This window comes from Callospermophilus lateralis, chromosome 16 (genome assembly GCF_048772815.1).
Source record: "Callospermophilus lateralis isolate mCalLat2 chromosome 16, mCalLat2.hap1, whole genome shotgun sequence".
Lineage (NCBI taxonomy): Eukaryota > Metazoa > Chordata > Mammalia > Rodentia > Sciuridae > Callospermophilus > Callospermophilus lateralis.
Window position 1 is genome coordinate 90,686,129 of NC_135320.1, and position 18,914 is coordinate 90,705,042.

Genomic DNA, 18,914 nt, shown 5'->3' on the forward strand with positions numbered 1-18,914 from the left:
TGCCAGCATCATTCCATGTGGGGGTGGGGTCCCAGAGAGAACAGCAGCCACTGGGAGGGCCTCCAGCTGCTCAGTGAATGCCAAGGGCAGGGGTAAAGTGACAGAAAAGTCCCTCCTCACGGCTCTGGGGCTGGAGTCTAAGGTCAAGATGTGGGTGGGGTTGGTTTCTCCTGGACACATGTGCACTCCGTCCTCTCTGGGTGTCCTCCCATGGCTCACTCTGATGACCTCATTTTACCTCGGACACCTCTATGAAAACTCGCCTCTCCAAATACAGCCACACCGTGAGGCGTGAAGAGGAGCAGGGCAGCACACGACTCCTAGGAACACGGGCACCGTGACAGGGCTTGTGGCACTTGAGACTGGGAAGGCAGGGGGTCCGGTGCTTCCATGGAGCCCTCAGCACTGACCACCACACTCAGCAGTTACCCAGACACATTTGTCCCTCACATCCAGTGTACATGTACCTGCACGTCCTGCTGGCCTCTGGCTAACCACAAGGATGGCAGATGTCTGGGAGCACGGCGCCTGGAGTGGCCAGTCAGGACATGTCTATCTGGAAGCCTAGGAAAAGTGGACTTCTGCCTAAGGCCTGAGGGGCTGAGCAGGCTACTGTAAGCTGCCCTGTGCCAGCTGTCCTCACATGATCATTTAGCTGACCCTCACCCTCACCTGGGATCAGGAAGTATGGGGACACAAGCTGGAGACATGTGGCTTGGCTCTGGCAGAGGCATCTGCAGGGGTACTACGATAAGGAGTGACCCGTCTGCCCTAGGGGCCAGTGGTACCTGGGAAGGGAGGGGGCACAGGATGCAGACCAGCCCCTGGGAGCAGGCCCAGCACCACACGGTGTTCCCTCCTTGCTCAGGGCCCACCATGATCTGCTGGCTCAAGAGTGCAGGGTGCCCGTGCCTGGCTCCAGGGAGTCGGGAGGGGGCTCTGTGGGGTATGCAGACCCTTCCTGGGGCCCAATGGACAGGTCTGGGAAAATAAGTCACCTACAGTACCCAAGGGCTCCTCAGATCAAATGTGTCTTGAGTGTTCATTCCTACTCCAGAGTCACCTACCCACCCCTGCTCTACTGAAGGGAGACACAGGCCAGGAACTTGACTCCTCTAACGTTCCTTGGGGATTTCCTGCCTCCCCGGACAGGAAGCAGCAGTCCACAGGCACCTCCTGCTCCTGGCCCTGGACTATGAGAACTCGCTGAGGCAGGCCCTGTCCCTAGAGCAGGAAATTCCTGAGGAAGGAGACTCGTTATCAGTGCCCTCAGAGACCACAAGGGCTTGCAGAAGCTGCTGAACACGGGAACAGGGGGCACCACCAGAGGCAGAGCTAGGCTACCCTCTCCTCTGCACCCAGGTCCCAACACAGACAACTCTCAGGAACTTTCCAGAAGAGACATCACCTGCTTGGTGCCATGGGAGACAGTACCTCCTCATGCTGTGCACATAAACAGCTCCTGCCCACCAGACTGTAGGGTGGGGCAGGGTCCCGCTGGTCCAGAGAGAGCTCCTGGAAGTCAGGGATGTGGGAGGTAGGCTTGACATTCCAGCTTGTCTGCAGAGGCTCCCTAAGGAAAAGGTGCTTTAGTGTCTCAGGTGTTCAGCAAAGAGAAGCTGGGACCACACAGTCCAGCGCGTTCCAGCCCAATTATCCCATGAACATGGCTGCCCATGGTGGGCAGCCATACCAAAATAGAAACCACTCAGCAAAAGACCCAGGGAGGGGACACAGGAACAAACAGGAGTGGGAGCATCTCTGCAATCCACATATGGGACAAGATCATATCTACAGTGCATCTACCTACCACCTCATGAGGGAACAACCACCCAACTAAGAGGGGCAAGAGGCCCTTGCTGAGGAACAAGCAGACCACAACAGGCATGTGGAGAGACCCATCACCACTAGCCCTGAAGACACAAATTAAAACCACAGGGAGGTGTCCCCACACACCACACAGAATGGCCAAAATAATAATAGACCAAATACCAAACCGGGGTGGGTGCAGGGAAATGAGGCCATACACACATACTACTGGTGGCAAGGGGAAAGTTGTATGGCCACTCTAGAAAAGAGTGTGGCTGATTCTTACAAAACTAAATGTGCAGGGCTGGGGTTGTGGCTCAGCAGTAGAGTGCTCACCAAGCATGCGCGAGGCCCTGAGTTCGATCCTCAACACCACATAAAAATAAATAAACAAAATAAAGGTATTGTGTACAACTAAAAAATAAAAACAAAACAAAAAAGAAAAAAAGAAAAAAAACCCAAAACCCTAAATGTGCAATTACCATATGACCTACTCATTGCACTTCTGGGCACTGATCCCAGTGACATGAAGGTTACCTTCAAACAAAAGCCTGCACATGAGTGTTTATAGCAACTTTGTTACAATCCCAAACCGGAAACAGTGCCCATCCCAGTCACTCCTAGGGTGAGTGGTCAAACTGTGATGCACACACCAGAGGGCACTTCAGCAACAAATAGGAGAGAACATCTACAGAGGGACACCCAGGGAGAAAAGGAAAGTTCCGGGGCCGGGTGAGGGTCCCCGACTTCATTTCAGCGTTAGTTTAAAAATGAAGAGAACAGATCAGCGCTGCTAGGGATCTGAATGTGATTTCGAACTAGTCAGGCAAAGTGACATTCTTGGAGGAAACTCGGCAAAGTGTACAACTGATTTCTCAGGATATCATCATCCTGGTTATCCTCACTGAGTTACTGGGGACGGAACTCGGGGCCTCTGCTTGCTAGGCAAGGGCTCCACCTCGGAGCCACGCCCCAAATTCATGGAGACATCTCACTAAACTGTCTAGACTTGCCTCCCACTCGGGACCCTCCTACTGCAGCCTCCCCGGTAGCTGGGATCACAGGCTTGCGCCACGTGCCCGGCTCTCTATTATTTCTTAAAACCGGGCGCGAATATACAATTACCTTTTACTTAAAAGTTTTAATTAAAAAGCAAAGAAAGCAGCCTCGGAAAGTCCTGCTGGGGAGAATACCAGCAGGTATGGACCTCGCTGTGAAAGACCCACCGATTCCCTGTCCAGGAAAGACGCACGAGGCACTGGCTGCAAATGCATGAGGTTTATTCAGACACAGACGCCTGTGGGTGCTCAGCGAAACCTCAGCCGGAGCTTCGGTGAGCTGGCACACCGGGCTTTGGGGTACAGGTCTTTTATAGGGTCAAGGGGCAGGTTTCGCGCCCGGTAAGCAACAGGTTTCTTATTGGCTATTTTGAACCCAGCATATAGGTTACCTAAAGGGTAAAGTTATTTTTTATTTTATGTTTCTGGAATTACACCACATGACAGTTACATATGAGCACTCTGATTTTTCTGTTCCTGCTTATTAGCCCCTGTTTATTCAGGCATGCCCTGGAATCTGTTTTTCTGCTCTTTCCCAACCATCCTGTTTTTCCCTTTTCAATCGGTCACACTTAACTGATTATCTGAAAAACACATTGTCTGCAGGTTTGTGACGTGCCCTAATAATTTTGTAACTAAGCCTAAGGTTGCTGGGCTGGGGTCTTTCAGCTGGACTGGACTATGCGGAGAAGCCTTTGGCGGAGCGCTTTCCGGGCTGCCTACCCCTGAGCACTGGGGACCGCCGACCGGGCCCCAGCGGCCCTCCTGCCTCCGCGGCCGGGGGCGGCCAGGGCGGCCAGGGCGGCCAGGGCGGCCGGGGAGACCCAGGCTTGGCAGGCGCAGGAGATCAGCTGCAGGCTGAGCGGGCTCCGAGGAGTCCCGCGGTTGAGCTCTGTACCTTTCCCATGGCCACATGGGGAATGCCTGCAGCCGGGCCTCCTAGGGAAGAGGCTCACCGACCTCCCAGTGCTGGAGGCGCGAAGCCCCAACAGCTCAGACTCTGAGCACAGCGAGGGGAAAGTTGGGAAGGGGCGGGGGCAGCGACGCGGGCGGGGCGGGCGAGAGGCCCAGGGCAGGGGAGTGGCGCGGTACGCGCCCGGGGCCCGCAGAGGAGGGGCGCCGCCTGCCGACTTCCCGGCAGCCTTCCAGGCTCTGTGCGAGGGAAACGGCACCGCCCTCACCCGGCCGCGCGTCAGCACCGAGAAGCCGCGTGACGTCCTAGAGCGGCGCCGGAAGAAGCGGGACCAGGGTGGGGCGGAACATGGCGTAGCACCACCGAGAGGCCGTGCGACGGCCTAGAGCAGCACCGGAAGGGGCGTGTCGGCGGGTGAGCGGGGGGCGCGTCTTCCTGCGGGCTCCTCACGCTAGTGCGGTGGGAGAGGCGTGCCGGGTCCGGGCGGCGGTGCTCTCTGGCCGCCAGCCCCCAGCCGGGCTCGGCGGGGCATCTGCTCCTCTGGGCGGAGGCGCTCGCCACCCTTGGGCTCCACCAGGTATCTCCTGCATTCGCGCGCGGCGGAATGGGCAGCAGGAGGGCCGGGCTCGGGCTCGTGCTCGGGCGCTGGCGTCGGAGGGCCAGCTGCGGAGGCCTGCGGCAGGCTTGAGCGGGTCTGGCTGGCCAGGTGGGAGCCCGTCTATCCAGGGCTCTCCAGCCCGCGAAGGCGCCAGTCTCCGTGGTTCCAGGTTCCCCAAGGCAGGGCCGGGGGGACAGGCTTCCAGGGAGGCCCTCCTGCTGCTGGGTGCTCAGAGCTTGGAGAAGCCTCATCAGAGAGGTAAAGGAGCCACCGCGAAGTTGCACAGCAGGCCAGGGAGCAGCAGCAAGGCTGATGTGGACTGAGTGGATAACTGCTTGTGTCCACAGGCCCGTAAAGTGAGGGATTCCGTTTTTAATGGTTATCTTATGTCATGTTATAGGGAGCCGCTTCAGAAAACACTCTTAAGTCCAAATTCAAATCCACCAGAACTTTACTTACCTGGCCAGGGACTGTCACCCACCCGTAGAGACTGAAACTCTGTGGGAGAACAGAATTTCCTGGCCTGTATCTTGGGAATTTAAGAATGAAAAACACAGCTCAGGGGCTTTTCTCAGCGTCATACAAGCAAGCCAATCATAGATGCTAAGACAGTAGTTACCTGCGAGCCCTAAGCAGGACTGGAATTTTCCAGTTAGCAAGCAAGCAAGTTAGACAAGCTAAAAAGCAGTTCAGCTTGCAACTCAGTTAACTGCATCTTGGGTCTGAGCAGGTGTTAGACAACCGTATCCTGAGTCGGAGCAGGTGGTTAATGGGGGCAAGAATCTACTTCAAAGTCTTGGGTCACCAAGACCACCATGTCCTGGGTTGAGTACATTTTGTGGGGTATAAAATACAGAAAAAAGTATATTATGAGAAAACAGCTTTCATTTCAGTTTTTCAGAAACAGCTCTTGTAACAGTTTTTTAATAGAAGGTAGTAAAATGGAGGCCTAGGCCTATGACAGTTCTTGCTTTATAATGGTCTTTTCTCAATTCTAAAAATCTTGTATCCACCGTCTATATTTTTAACTAATCTATAACCTATAACTTACACTTTTATTGATTGCATTTATCAGTTCACACTAGTCAGTGTGGACACAGGTAGAGAAGTGAGCAAACCTAGTCCCTGCCTTCGTGCCTGCCCCATCATAAAAAGTATTCTGAGCATGTTAGTGACAGGGACTGGGGACAAAGACACAGCCCTACCCTCAAAACCCCTGCCTCCTAAGGAAGCTTGCACACATGAGGAGCCACCTGAGAAGGGAACACTGCTGTGGAGCTCAGGACTCCACACCTTGTCCTAGAGAGTGGTCGCCTGTGGGGCACACGGTGTGTTCTGACAGTTCCTGGGTCACCCGCTTCCTACTGGTACCTGGCCTCCAAGTGCCCTAGGGCTGGGGCCTCTGAGAGCACCCCTGCTCTTCCTAGAAGAGTGGTGCCGCATTCCCAAAGCCTCCGCCAGCACATAGGACTGCTTCACCTACAGCTGCATCTCCCACCAGACCCTGGACCGACTTCTCCCAGAAGCCGTCTCCAGGCAGAGCCCAGAGAAAGGGGTGTGGGCCTGTAGCTGAATCATCTGAACGTTTCATTTGGGAAACTGCACTCTCAAACTCCTTGTGAGGTAGAACTCTGGTCACTTGGGGCCACTTCCCCTCTTGGAGGGAAGGCCAAACATCCCCTCCCGACTTAGCAAAGAGAAGTCAAAGGATTTATATTAAAATATTTCACTTAAATGTGTGTTTCACTTCCATTTCCTATTCACACTAGACTACAGCCTGGTTGACCAGTACAAATAGGTGGAATATTGTTACATGGAGCACCACATTTTGAGGTAAGAGAATGTCCTAGTGAGCGAGAGTGACCATCCTGGGACTCTGACACTTTGCCAAGAACACTGTCTGCAAGCATGGTTCCAGGAGCCAGGTAGTCCACCCTCCTTGGAGCTGCAAGCAGAAGAGTGCTCCCCGTATCTTACGGGGCTATCTTTTACCAGCATCTGAACGGGCCTGATGTTTTTCAGGGTGTTGTGCTGGAATCCATCAGTTAGTACTTAGAGGCAAAACAATACACAGAAGAAATGGAACAGGATTATTTTTTTTTAAGGGATTGAACCCAAGAGCAGGATTCTTAACAAATGAAAAGGTGCAGCTGACTCTTAAGAGACCTGGGCCTTGCCTGTTACTCCTCTGGCTCTGGTTGACTAACTCTCGTGTGAACTGGAGCTGAGGTTGGGAGTCTGTCACGTGGACGTGTGGATGGGAATTCAGGTCTTCTCCCCAAGTGGTCCTTGCAAGAGGCCGACATTTCTATAGGACAGTGTCCAGGCCATGCAAGCACAGGCCTACTTGGTAGTTAGCTGCAGCTTTGGCCCCAAGTCTGAATGAGAACAGCCGGTTGCTCAGGCAAGAAGGTGGTGGGGGAGTCACCAGAGCAGTACCACGGCTGCCACCCCTCCTGAGAGGCCCAGTGGACGGCAGCAGAGATCAGACAGTGTGCTCTGGAAGTGATTTCGTTCAATTTTTCAGACTTTCAGCACAGTTAATGACGTACTTCCATGTCCAGGAGCTTTTCCAAAGCCCTGGAAGAAACTGTATAAACTAGAAAAATCATACATTTGGTTAAGGACGAGAGTAACTTGAGGGAAAAGGTGTGTGGGACTCTGGAGAAGGAGCCACTGAAGGCGAAGGGCCCTCCGTGTGCAGACCTCCAGGGGCAGGAAGGATGGTGGGTGCTTGGGACACTAGAGCCAGCTGGTGAGGAGGGAGACGTGAGGGCCGGGGTGCGGAAGCCTTGGTAGTACGAGTGGAAGCCTTTGGGAATTTGAGCGGGGATAGGTGTGGGATTTGCTGGCTGCTGTGGGCCAAGGGGGTAACCCACGTTTCACCCGGCTCAGCACTAAGATGTGGGTGATGGAGGCACCCCTCAGAAGCCCCTATTCCAGAGCATGCCCACTGATCCCAGTGTGAAAGGGACAATTAGGGAAGTGGAGAAAAGAAAGCCATGTGGTGGCCATTCATTCCTAGTGCACACAGAACCCTGCTGGACACTTGAAATCCCTGCCCCAGCAAGAGGAGGAAGCCGGGGGCGGGTGAGATGAGGTGGGAGCTCGTAGCACCAAAAGCACCTTGATCTGGTATTCAGTCTTGCCCTTTCAGCCACAGAGCCGGTGGTGCGGTCTTCCCCACAGAGCCTCAGCCACACAGCGGGAAGCTGCCTCGAGGGGCGTGGTGTCAGGAGGAGGAGCTGGGAGCCCTCAGCTTCCTGGGTGCCTTCTCCTAGGATCAGCATGGAGAAGCCTGCAGGCAGGAAAAGGAAAACCCAGGCCCCAAAGGCAGAGGCAGATGTGCAGAAGGCCACTCTGAAAGGAGAGAGAGCATCTGGTGGCAAGAGACCCAGCAAGAGACCCGCAGCGCCCCGAGAGCACCACAAGGAGCCGAGTCTGAGCCCTGAAGACGAGGCACAGCTCTTTGATGCCTTCGACGCCTCGTTTAAAGATGACTTTGAGGGTGTCCCTGTGTTCATTCCTTTTCAGAGAAAGAAACCCTATGAATGCAGTGAGTGCGGACGGATCTTTAAGCACAAGACGGATCACATTCGCCATCAGAGAGTTCACACTGGGGAGAAGCCCTTTAAGTGTGATCAGTGTGGGAAAACGTTCCGGCACAGCTCTGACGTCACCAAACATCAGAGGATCCACACTGGGGAGAAGCCGTTTAAGTGTGGGGAGTGTGGGAAAGCCTTCAACTGTGGCTCCAACCTCCTGAAACACCAGAAAACCCACACCGGAGAGAAGCCATATGAATGCCAAGAGTGTGGGAAAGCCTTTGCCTACAGCTCCTGTCTTATCCGGCACCGGAAACGCCACCCACGGAAGAAGCATTGAGTGGGGGTGGCCTTCAGGTCACAGAGTCCCTGCTGGGGCACCAGGGCTCCCTCATGCAGCATCCAGTGAGGCCTGGCCCTGTGCTGTGTGCTGTGCGTACCTCTGGCTACCATCCCTGTCGGCACCAGGAGAACCACCCATGAGTGTGAGTTGGCCAGAGGCCTTTCTGCATCAAGCTGCAGTGGTGGCTCGGAAGCTTCTCGAGGCTTCCTGCAGCCACAGCCGTTTTCCATGCTGCTCTGTGCTGCTCAGTGCTCACCAGGACACACCAGCCTGCTACCTGCCAGCCATGGGACACCTGAGGGCACCCCTGTGTTCAGTCCCCAGTAGGAGTGGCATTCGTAGTTGGTGAAGGCTGATGGCTCCTGAGTGGCCCTGCCTATAGTGTCCACTCCACTCTGGTCCTGTTACTAACACCTTGAAGACTCACTCCATCTGTGGATGCTCAGCCCCTTGGATCCCTGAGTTTAGTCCCAGGAACTGAGCAGGCACCTGGGACCCCAAGCTGGATAGCAGTGGTCTGTGACCAGCTCTGGCTTCTTTACTAGGGCACCAGGCCCCAAGTTCAGCCCCTGTCCCTGGAACTGAGCCGCACCTGTGCTCTCCCACCCAGCCGCCACCCCAGATGGACAACCTGACTTACCCAGACCAACCCGTCAGACTTGGGCTCCTCGGCTCCTGAGTGCTGCCGCCTTGGGAGATTCCTGCCCTGGCCATGTGCTAGGCCCCCAGGGTGCTACCTGCAGCTTCCATCCACTTGACCTTCAGACATGGTGGTGGCCCTGCCCCCTTGGTGGCCTCCACTCAGGTTAGTTCCAGTTCCCTGCCTCTCCCCAAGTCTGTCGAGTCCACGTGGCTGTGCTGGCCCTTCGTATCCCAAGAGTGATTGGGATGGGACTCTGTGCTCTTGGGGACTGGCTTGTAGGAGGGCAGCAGAGCAGTGCCAGCAGGAAGCAGGACAGCTCTTTACCGGGAGAGTGCTGGCACCCATGTTTTCAGCGGGGAGTAAAGACTGATAATGGCCTGATAGAGTGTGTGGAGACTCACCCTGAAAAGCTTCCCGCCAGAGCGGAAGACAAGCGTGTCATTCAAGCAGTCACAGAAAGCCAGGGACACCACCCCAAATGGTTGAGAGTGGTCCTATTCCCAGTGCAAATATTTTGCCAGGTGAACAGCTTTTACTCTCTGAATCCCCTAGGAGCTGTGATGCTCAGTGCCACTGCATGACCAGGTGTGCCCTGAGGCAGCCTCCCAGCCAGATTGGCCACACTAGTATCACAGGCATCGCCACCCTTGCAGAGTGGCCTGCCACTCTGAACACACTTCAGTCCCTGTGCTCAGTTCTACTTGAGAACACTGCACAGTGTACACAAAGCCTACTGCTTCCTGGCAGTGCATGCTGGCTGCCCAGTCAAGGAGCTCACTGTGATTGATGCTGGGGGCTGCAGTATGGCCAGCAGCTGCCTCATGCAGAGGCGGTGTGACTCCCCAGCTCTTGAGCCAGTTTTCTGAAGGTTCACACTGAGTTCCTAGCACCAGACTCCCTCTGCTTACACACACAGTAGCCTAGACATTAGGGGAAACATCACCTAAACCAGCAGGGCACAGTGGCATGGGCCTAGAATCCCAGCTACTCAGGAGCCTGAAGACGGAAGATCACAAGTTGAGGCCAGTCTGGGCAACCTAGTGAGCCTGACTCGAAGTTGGAAGGGCTGGAATGCAGCTCAGTTGTGGAGCACCCCTGTGTTCAATCCCTAGGACCACCAAAGAACAATAATCCACCTAAATTCCAAAAACAAGTGAAGGCCTGACATAGGAGTTTAGCTTCTGGCCCAGTTAATCTATAATGGCAGGTCCTGGAGCCTGGCCTGTCACTTTCCCATGTCCATTCTTTGGTCCATAAGACAGCACCTCACAGACTCCTGGAATATTCTGAGGCCAGGCTCTCTGGGGCTTCACCCAATTCACTGCTCTTGGCCTGGAGTGCAGGGCAGCATGCCCACCTGGACAGCTAGCTCCTAGCGATGCAGGGGACATTGGTGGTACTGCCCCACGGGACAGGCTTTCAGGTGAAGAGCCTCCCATGCTGGGGCCTCCTTCTGAGTTGTCCCAGGGGCTGTCCTGCCCAGGCTGGGTCACCTCAGTCCCAAGAGGAAGCCCTAGTCTCAGAAGTGCAGATCTGATGAAGTGGAAGTATACAAAAGCAGATGTCAGCGTTGGTGTAGGACACTTGTGTGCTCACCCTTCTGTAGCATGTGGTCCTCAGTTGGAAGAGTTGCCCACGTTGCTGGGATGTTTGAAGGCACTAGGTTGTCAAGCAGTGTTTGCCTCCTAGCCCACGTCTCAGTTCCTAAAGGTGAGAGGTTTTCAGGGTTTAGTATCATGGTGTCTGCAGCTTATATTCAGATGTTGTACTAAAACCAGTGCCAACAACATGTGTGTTCATATTGAGCTGCAGAGTAGATTGGCCAGTGTTGGTTCTGAGTGACGAGGTCGGAGGCTGGCACATGTCTTCTGTGAAAGGCCAGAGAGCAACCATTCCTGGCTCTGCGACAGACAGTTATCACGTGCTGGAGCCCAGTCAGAGACCGTGTGGAGTGAACGAGCCAGGCTGGGTGCGGGCCAGAGCCCGTGGACCAGGCAGCAGCTGTCACTTTCCCACTGTGGTACAGGGTTAGGGCACTGAACCCTCAAAGCTGGCAGACTTTTTCTTTGCAAACTTTCCATAGGTCTTAAAGTCCTTCAGAACTAGATGTTGGCCAGGAAGTTGGGAGACTTGGGTAGAGGACATGCATGGGAGCCAGAGTGGCCAAGAATGGCTCAGTCTGTGTCCTCTGATGCTTGGTGTGCCAGGAGGAGGGTGACCTAGACATCACAGCAGTCTGGGCATTCACGTGCCCCCACTGGTGTCTGCATTTGGTTTATTTATTTATTTATTTTTCCTCCTTTTGGTACTGGGGATTGAACCCTGGGCTGCTCTACCACTGAGCTACATCCCTAGCCCTTTTTATTTTATTTTGAGATAGGATCTCGCTAAGTTGCCCAGGCTGGACTTGAACTTGTGATCCTTCTGCCTCAGCCTCCCAAGTAATAGTGGAATTGTGCACATGTGCCACCATGCCCAGCTGCTTTGTGTTTTGTTTGCAATAATTTCTCCCTGCTGTTACTGGGAAACATCACTTTTAATGAATGCCTAATGATCTGTTGACTAAGAAAATCAAAGCTGACTTAATCATCTCCTAGCCTGGTCACACAGATTTGGGCTTAAATTGTTATAAATAAGGCCATGAGAAAAAAATAAAAACTAACAAAAGAACAATGATGGCATAGTAAGTGCTTTTTTCCACTTAGGACCTGTAGGTTGTGTCCCAGATGCAGAGTTCCATGTTGCTGAGCACCTGCCCCTGGTCCGGGCCTTGAAGACACTGCAGCAGTATGGACAGAGGGCTGCCCCTGACAGCAGCTGACAGGTAGGTTCTCACTCTTGCTGGCTCACTGAGAGAGAAGAGGTGTATTGTAACCTAGTGTCCGTGATCTCTGTGAAAGAAGGAGGTGCTAGAGAGCATACAGGCACTGGTTTGGCCCTAGACTACAGTGTGGGACCTGGAGTGTGTCGCTCAAGCAACTTGCACCTCATTCTCCAGTGTGAAATGGGGTGCTGATGGTGCTCAACCCCAGAGGGTCTCCAGAAATCAGTGATTTGATGCATGAAGGTATAAGTACAGGGCTGGTTCATACTGAAGGTTAACAAATGCTAACTCTCAGCAAGGCGCAGTGGCACACATCTGTGAGACCAGCTACTCAGGAGGTTGAGGCAGGAGGATCACAAGATCAAGGCTAGCCTCAGCAACTTATGAGACCCTATCTCAAAAATTTAAATAAGGGTTTGGGATGTAGTTCAGTGGTAGAGCACCCCTAGGTTCAATCCCTGGTACCACCAAAGAAAGAAAAAAATACTAGTCTTCTCACATGTTTGTGTTCTTAAATGCTCATTCACATGTGTGGAGGGGTGCCCTGGATGTTTCTCTCAAGAAAAGATGAGAGCAGAATTTTTAAAAATCACCATGGAGAAGAGCACATGACAAGGTGTTTTTTTGTTTTTGTTTTTTAATACAATTAGATTTTTATTTATTTATTGGGGGGGGGATGCCAGGGATTGAACTTGGGGGCACTCAGCCACTGAGCCCCATCCCCAGCCCTATTTTGTATTTTATTTAGAGGCAGGGTCTCACCAAGTGGCTTAGCGTCTCACTTTTGCTGAGGCTGCCTTAGAACTCGTGATCCTCCTGCCTCAGCCTCCCGAGCCTCTGGGATCACAGGCACTACACCAACTTGCCCAGCAGATGTTTTTTTTTAATCACGGTTCATGGTTATGAGGAAAATCACCCACCCAACCCCAAATCAGGCAGCGTTCTCTTTTGCCATCTTTCTGGCACAGACAAACAGGTGAGCGCATTTCCTTTTTTCTGAGGCAACCAGGACAACACCAAGCACCAAGACCAGATGATGCAGGTCGACTCTGACATTCCGTTGTTTAATGAAACTCGCGGTCCAGGGAAAGAGATCCCTGATCGCCCAAGTCAAAGCCAAAACGGTGCAAGAGACAGAGCTCCTGGAGCTCAGTGCCCCGAGAGCCACTGGGACAGCTGAGGCCCAGAGGCCCAGAGGCCCCAGGTGCCGGCAGAAGAGCAGGACCAGTGAGCCAGACTCAGAAAGGGAGAAGGAAGCCAGGGAGGCTCAGGGACGGAAGGAAAGGCTGTGAAAACCGATGAGGATCAGTGTGTTGAGGGAGGGGACAGATGAAGCGTCCGTCGTGTCGTGGTTTGGATTTGAGTTGACAGAGCTCATGTGTGTCAGCGCCGACAGGCCTCAAGGTGAAGTGGCTGGGACCTGATCAGCAGTGATCCATGGTGGAGATTCACTGGCGGGTGGGGCGTGGCGGGGTCCTAGGGGTGTCTCAGGATTATTGAGCAGAGCCTCTGCTCCCTGGTGCCTCTTCCCAGCTGCGTCCCTCAGCCACCCTCCTGCTGTCATGCTGTCTTATCTCAGGCCCCATGGAATGGAGTCAGCCACCTGCAGACTGAGACCTTTCAACCCTGAGCCCCCAAATAAACTTATTCCTCCAAAATTATTATATTTTTAGTTGTGGATGAACACAACACCTTTATTTTTTACTTATTTATTTAATTTAAAATTTTTTTAGACATTGATGACCTTTAATAAAATATTCATTTATTTATGGGTGGTGCTGAGAATTGAACCCAGTGCCTCACACATGCCAGGCAAGCGCTCTACCACTGAGCCACAGCCCTAGTCCCCAAAATCATTCTTGTGGGGTCTTTGGGTCACAGCAGTGAAAAATCTACTAAAACCAGTAGTGAGAGGGGAGACAAGTTCAGATTTGAGAACACAAAGATGAGAACCACCACATAGACCGCACACAGGCAGGAGCCCCGAGAAGCAGCCAGGCTCCGAAGACAGTGTACCAAGCCACTTGTGGAGGAGTCCCCTGCAGAGTCCCGTCACACCTAAGGAGATGGTCAGTGGCTTACATTCTTCCCAAAAGAATCCAAATTCAGGAAACCCCAACTCCAGTTATACGTGATGGAAAAACAGGAAATAGTGGGATACACACGTGTAATTCCAGCAACTTAGGAGGGTGAGGCAGAAGGATTGTGAGTTGAAGTCCAGCCTTAGTAAGACCCTGCCTGAAAATATGTTGTTGAGTGGGAGACAGACAGGAGCTGGAGAAAACATCCCTTTATTTTATGGGACAGGTATAACTTTGAAATCCAAGTTACAGCTCTGTTTCTGTGTCACATACATAGACATAGAAATCCTAAACAAAACCCTAGCAAGCAAAGTTCAGTGGAACGTACAATGTAGCATGACCAAATCAGGTTTACTTCAGGAAGGCAGATTTGGTTCCAGGTTGTTGGAGTGGGACTGGCAATGTAGCTCGATGGCAGAGTGCTTGCCTAGCATTTGTGAAGCCCAGCTTCTATCCCCAGTACTGCAAAAGAAAGAAAGAAACCCTGATCATCATGATTGACAGGTAATGTCACTGTGTACACAGAAATCTGAAAATCATCACAGAACTACTGGATTTATTAAGACTTTAGTAAGGTCATGTAGAAGATCGATGTTATAAAAGTTAGTTGAAATTAAGACCAAAGAGAATAGACAGCAGAGGTGTAAATGAACATCACTGTATAATGTTGATAGCAGCATCATTTACAGCAACTTAGGAAAGATGTAAAACAAAAGTGTGAGACTTACGTAGAAATTTTACATGTCCTTTAAGTAAATAATCTAAATAAATTAGGAAGCTGTATCACAACACCAACAGTCCTAAAATTATAAAGACATTATCTCTCCCTCAAATTAATTTAGAACGCCAATCTAATTACGTTTCCAGCTAGGTTGTATGCAGAGCCCAAGTGATTCAGAAGTGTGTGTGGAAAAGCCCATCAGCCAGACGGCTGAAGAAGGGGCAGGTGGGGTCCTGGGGAACCTGCCCTGCCACAACCAGAGCTTCTCAGCTTGGCAGCGTCAGGTGTGGGGACTCGGGGGGCCTCACAGCAAAGGCAGGGCCTAGACCCAGAGCATCCCCAGACCTTCGAGGTTAGCAAGAAGCAAGCACCTGCTGTGTTGGGACCCAGCTGAAGCCTCTGGCTGACACCAGGTACTCACCCTGACTGCTGCTGCAGCAGGTGACACCTTCCCAATCCAGGGGCACTTTTTTTTTTTTTTTTTTTAGGAAAAAGACAAGTAGCAATTAGAAAGCAGACAGAAGACAGGCATTTCACAGAAAAAAAACGTGAACAGCTCATAAGTCTATGAAAAGATCTTGATCTCAATAAGGAATACAAGATGGGACGGCAGGGAGATAACAGATTCAGTAAAATGTGTGAGTCTCCTCATCTACTCAGGAAAGAAGCTAAGCCAAGGAACTGTCATCTGTACTGTTGGAGTGTCCCAAGGTCAGCAACTTTGGGGAACGGTCTGGTGTTTCCCTGCCAGTTGAAGGTCTGCACCCCATTAACCCAGAGACTTCACTTATTTATTGCCTCAGACAAACTTTGTACATCTGCCCAAGGACATGGTTGTAGCATCAGTGGTGGTCATGGTGTGCTGTGTCACAACCTGGAAGTCCCCATGTGTCACTAGTACAAGTGTTTCCATGGGCCCAGGGGCGTCCACAGGAACAAGGCAGCTGCAGGGTGCACTGGGACATGATCTTGGGCAGAGGAATTAATCCAGAAGCCAAGAGTGTGCTGTGGGGCTGTGAGTGGCAAAGCACAGGAGCGCTAGAGGTGCTGAGAATGGGCGGGAGTGGCTGTCAGGTCATTCCACTCCCAGCTCCAAGTCTTAGAAGCAGCAGGGCTTCCTGCATGAGAGTGCCACCCGGTCTGGACCCATGCTGCCCGTCCCGCTTTGCCTTCTCTGAGCCCCTCCACCAGCTCCTAGCACCCCTGCTCCCCCTTGGCAGCACCCCTGCTCGCTCAGTCGGCTTTCTCCCAGCCAAGGGACGAGGCAGGAACTCCACCTCTTCCCTTCGCTCCTGTTATTTCTCATCCTTTCCAGGCCGCTGGAGAGGACCGTCCCAGCAAGGTGTCCTGAGGAAAGGACCCTGGAACCAACAGGCAAGACCCCATGTTCCTGCATTCAGAGGGGAGTAGAGAGGACCAGTGTCCACATGCAGCTCCTCTGGCCATCCAGGCTGAGGCCTTGTACACCGCTGAGGGCACAATAGAGAGGGCCTCTGGGGACATGTAGGAAGAAAGCCAGGCGGCGGGTAGGGACGAGCAGAGAGGCCCTGTCGACACAACCACTCCGCAGCAAGTGCCCATACTGCACACCGCTCAGCCACATCAGGCAGCTGCCCACCAGGGACAGTCCTTGCTCACTGTCAGCTGCCAGCCATTGCAGGGGCGCTCTTCATACCAACTCCATGCTCAGAACCCTCTGGACACCTGAGAAGAGTCCTGGGAGAAACGGGACAGTCCTTGAGCCATGTGACAGGGCTCCCTCACAGGAAAACGATCGACAAAAGCCAGAAGCTTCTCAGGAGCTGGAGGAGCCCACCTAGGCAGTGCCACTATAACCACCACATCCAGCAGACACTGCCCACTGGGTCCTTGACCTGGTGTTTCCCAGGCAGCACCCATGCCAGGCCCTGTGGGGAAGCATGGCCTGCAGGTTGCAGCTAGGCCTTGCCCACAGAGAGGCTCTGCCAGGGACCCGACATCACGAATCCAGACCCAGTGTTCTGGTAGCTGCTTTTCTCTCCCTGAAGCCTTCTCTGGCACACAGGTGGGCAGGCTGGCCAGCAGCATGGCCTTGGCCCGTCTGCCTGCATTTTCAGACTCCCAGTTATACCTGGGCACCATTCCCTGTCCCAATTTGGGCACAAGATAAACTCATTTCCATCCTGTGCCAGTGAAGACACTATGGAGGAAGGCAGGACTGCGGGCGTGGGGAGAGCCAGGTGCTCAGGAGCATGGGGTAGGCTCCAGGTGAGGAGCTGGGCCCACACACTGCCGCTGTCTGCAGACAGCAAATGGCTCTGGGCCTGTGTTTTCCAGAGCCTCATACCTGGAACTTGGCCCCTGCCTCCTCCTGGTGTCCTCCTCCTGAACACCAGGTACGTATTCAGCTCGTGGAGGTCAGGCAGGCCGTCCTCATCTTGACTGCACCCCAGGACTTGTGCTTGTCTGTGGTGCAGCTCCAGCTGATGCCAAAGTGGCACAGGGAGAACCTTTGGGACCAGCAAGGGTCCCTGGGCTTCTGCAAGCAGCACCCATGCTAGGCCCTGTGCAGCCTCACCTCAGCCACCTGTGGGCTCATCTGAGTGTTTGCACCTCTTTGTTTTCCTGTATGTGGGACTCCTGGTGCAGCTGGAGGCAAGTATCATAGGACTCTTCTGTTCTGTCGGGGGCAACACCCTGTGCACCTTGTGACCCATGTACTGCTGTTAACAGTTATGTTCTGGCCTCCTGTGCTGTGACAGATACTCTCCCTAGTCCAATTTTTCCCACTATAATTTGTATTGTCCAAAAATTTAACTCTCCAGCTAGCCAGAGTCGCTCCACGTGTGTTCAACCTTGGGGTGAAACTGTTTGCGGCCTCTGTGACTTGCTCTGTCCTTGGCTCCCTCTACCCTGAGGGCTGCCTTGCGGGGCCACCACAGCTCTGGTCGCCGAGCCTGCCTGTCTCTGCTGCTCATGGACATGTGTCCTCCTGGAGTGGACGTCTGCCTCCAGCCCATCTGCTGTGTTCCATTGTGCCTCCTGCAGTTTGGGGTGTGCTCAAGATTCCCTCAAGGAGGCCACTGGCTTCCTCTCCAGGGAAAGTGAGGATGCCCCTTCCCAGGTCACCCCAGTACAGGGTGGGACCCCAGCTGGCCACTGCCCCCAGTGAAAGTCTTTAGGATGCTCCCATTAACCAAACTCATGAGAACCTGACACACACAAGAAAACTAATCACTGCCTTGTAATGGGAGTGCCCCTTCCCAGAGACAACACCACCCTGCCTTTCTGGCTCCAGGCAGCTGGGAGGGAGGCTAGTTGGAGTTTGGTCAGTTGTGCATCACCTGCAGTCAGGACTTCCAGGGAGGCCTGGGAGGTTTCTGGGCTCCTCCCTGGCACCCTGTCATCCCCAGCCCCCCTCCCTGAATTCCAGATAACATGCAGACCAATGTGCCCTTGCTCACACATCCTTCATTTTGCGCTATAGTTCTCAGCAAGGGGCAATTCTGTCACCAGGGAACACTTGGCAATGTGGGGACAACTTTGTCAACAACTGGGAGGACCTGGTGGGTGAAGGGCAGGGATGCTACTGAGCATCCTGCAGCACACAGGCCAGCCCCCAAGTTGGCTAACAGGAGGTACATCTACCACAAAGGATAGTGGGCCCAAGGGTCAGGAGCTATGGCAGGCTGAGGATGGTCCACAAGCCCACAGAGCAGCCAAGAGCAGCTGAGGTGTGTGTGTTTGGTTTGGGTACTGGGAGTTGAACCTAGGGTGCTTTATCACTGAGCTACAAACCCAGCACTTTTGACGTTCTCAGATTGGCCAGGCTGGCCTTGAACTTGATGATTCTCCTGCTTCAGCCTTTTAAGTCCTGGGATTCACCAACAAGTGCCACCACACCCATCTCTCCTGCTCTTTTTCTTTTTGAGTAAAGGGCATTTTATTCAGTAAATAATGCAATTTGGATATTTACATTGATTATGAAACTTTACCAGTTCCAGGTTTATTTAACTGGCCAGAAAGGCAGCCAAGGTTTAGTGTCCCACTGAGAGCACAGCAGGGGCCAGAGCCTGACTCAGCCTGCAGTGCCAACCTCGAAGTCACCACAGCTGCCCTGTCCAACCACTACTGCACTCCAGGGGGCCTGGTCGCCTGCTCCACCTTCTCCCCACCAGCAGTATTTGCCACCTCCAAAGTCAGTGACCAGTTGGAGCCAGCACAGGCCTCATAAGGCACGATGGGCAACCCCCAGGACCACTGGGGTCAGGACCCCAGAGAAAGGGGTCCTGAAGTCTGTGTGACTTCAGCAGGACCAAGGAGGGGGACAATCAGTCTGCAGCCCACTCTCCTGTTCAGGAACTGAACCCACATGAGGATCTTGAGTTGTCCCAGGCTTG

At 53.3% G+C, this 18,914-nt stretch overlaps 1 protein-coding gene across 4 annotated transcripts; it reads left to right on the plus strand.

The window, feature by feature from the left end:
- Positions 1-4,231: 4,231 nt before the first annotated feature.
- Positions 4,232-17,414, plus strand: Zfp41 (ZFP41 zinc finger protein). 4 transcript variants are annotated; one of them, XM_077105582.1, is made up of 4 exons: positions 4,232-4,357; positions 6,148-9,071; positions 11,615-11,733; positions 15,851-17,414. In XM_077105582.1, the coding sequence occupies exon 2, from the start codon at positions 7,667-7,669 to the stop codon at positions 8,261-8,263; it is 597 nt and encodes a 198-aa protein (XP_076961697.1). In that variant the 5' UTR covers positions 4,232-4,357; positions 6,148-7,666; the 3' UTR covers positions 8,264-9,071; positions 11,615-11,733; positions 15,851-17,414. The 4 variants fall into 4 exon arrangements, with proteins under 4 accessions (XP_076961697.1, XP_076692042.1, XP_076692040.1 ...); XM_076835927.2 differs by having other exon boundaries at positions 7,536-9,071; XM_076835925.2 differs by lacking the exon at positions 4,232-4,357 and having other exon boundaries at positions 4,564-6,211; positions 7,536-9,071.
- The last annotated feature ends 1,500 nt before the right edge of the window (positions 17,415-18,914 follow it).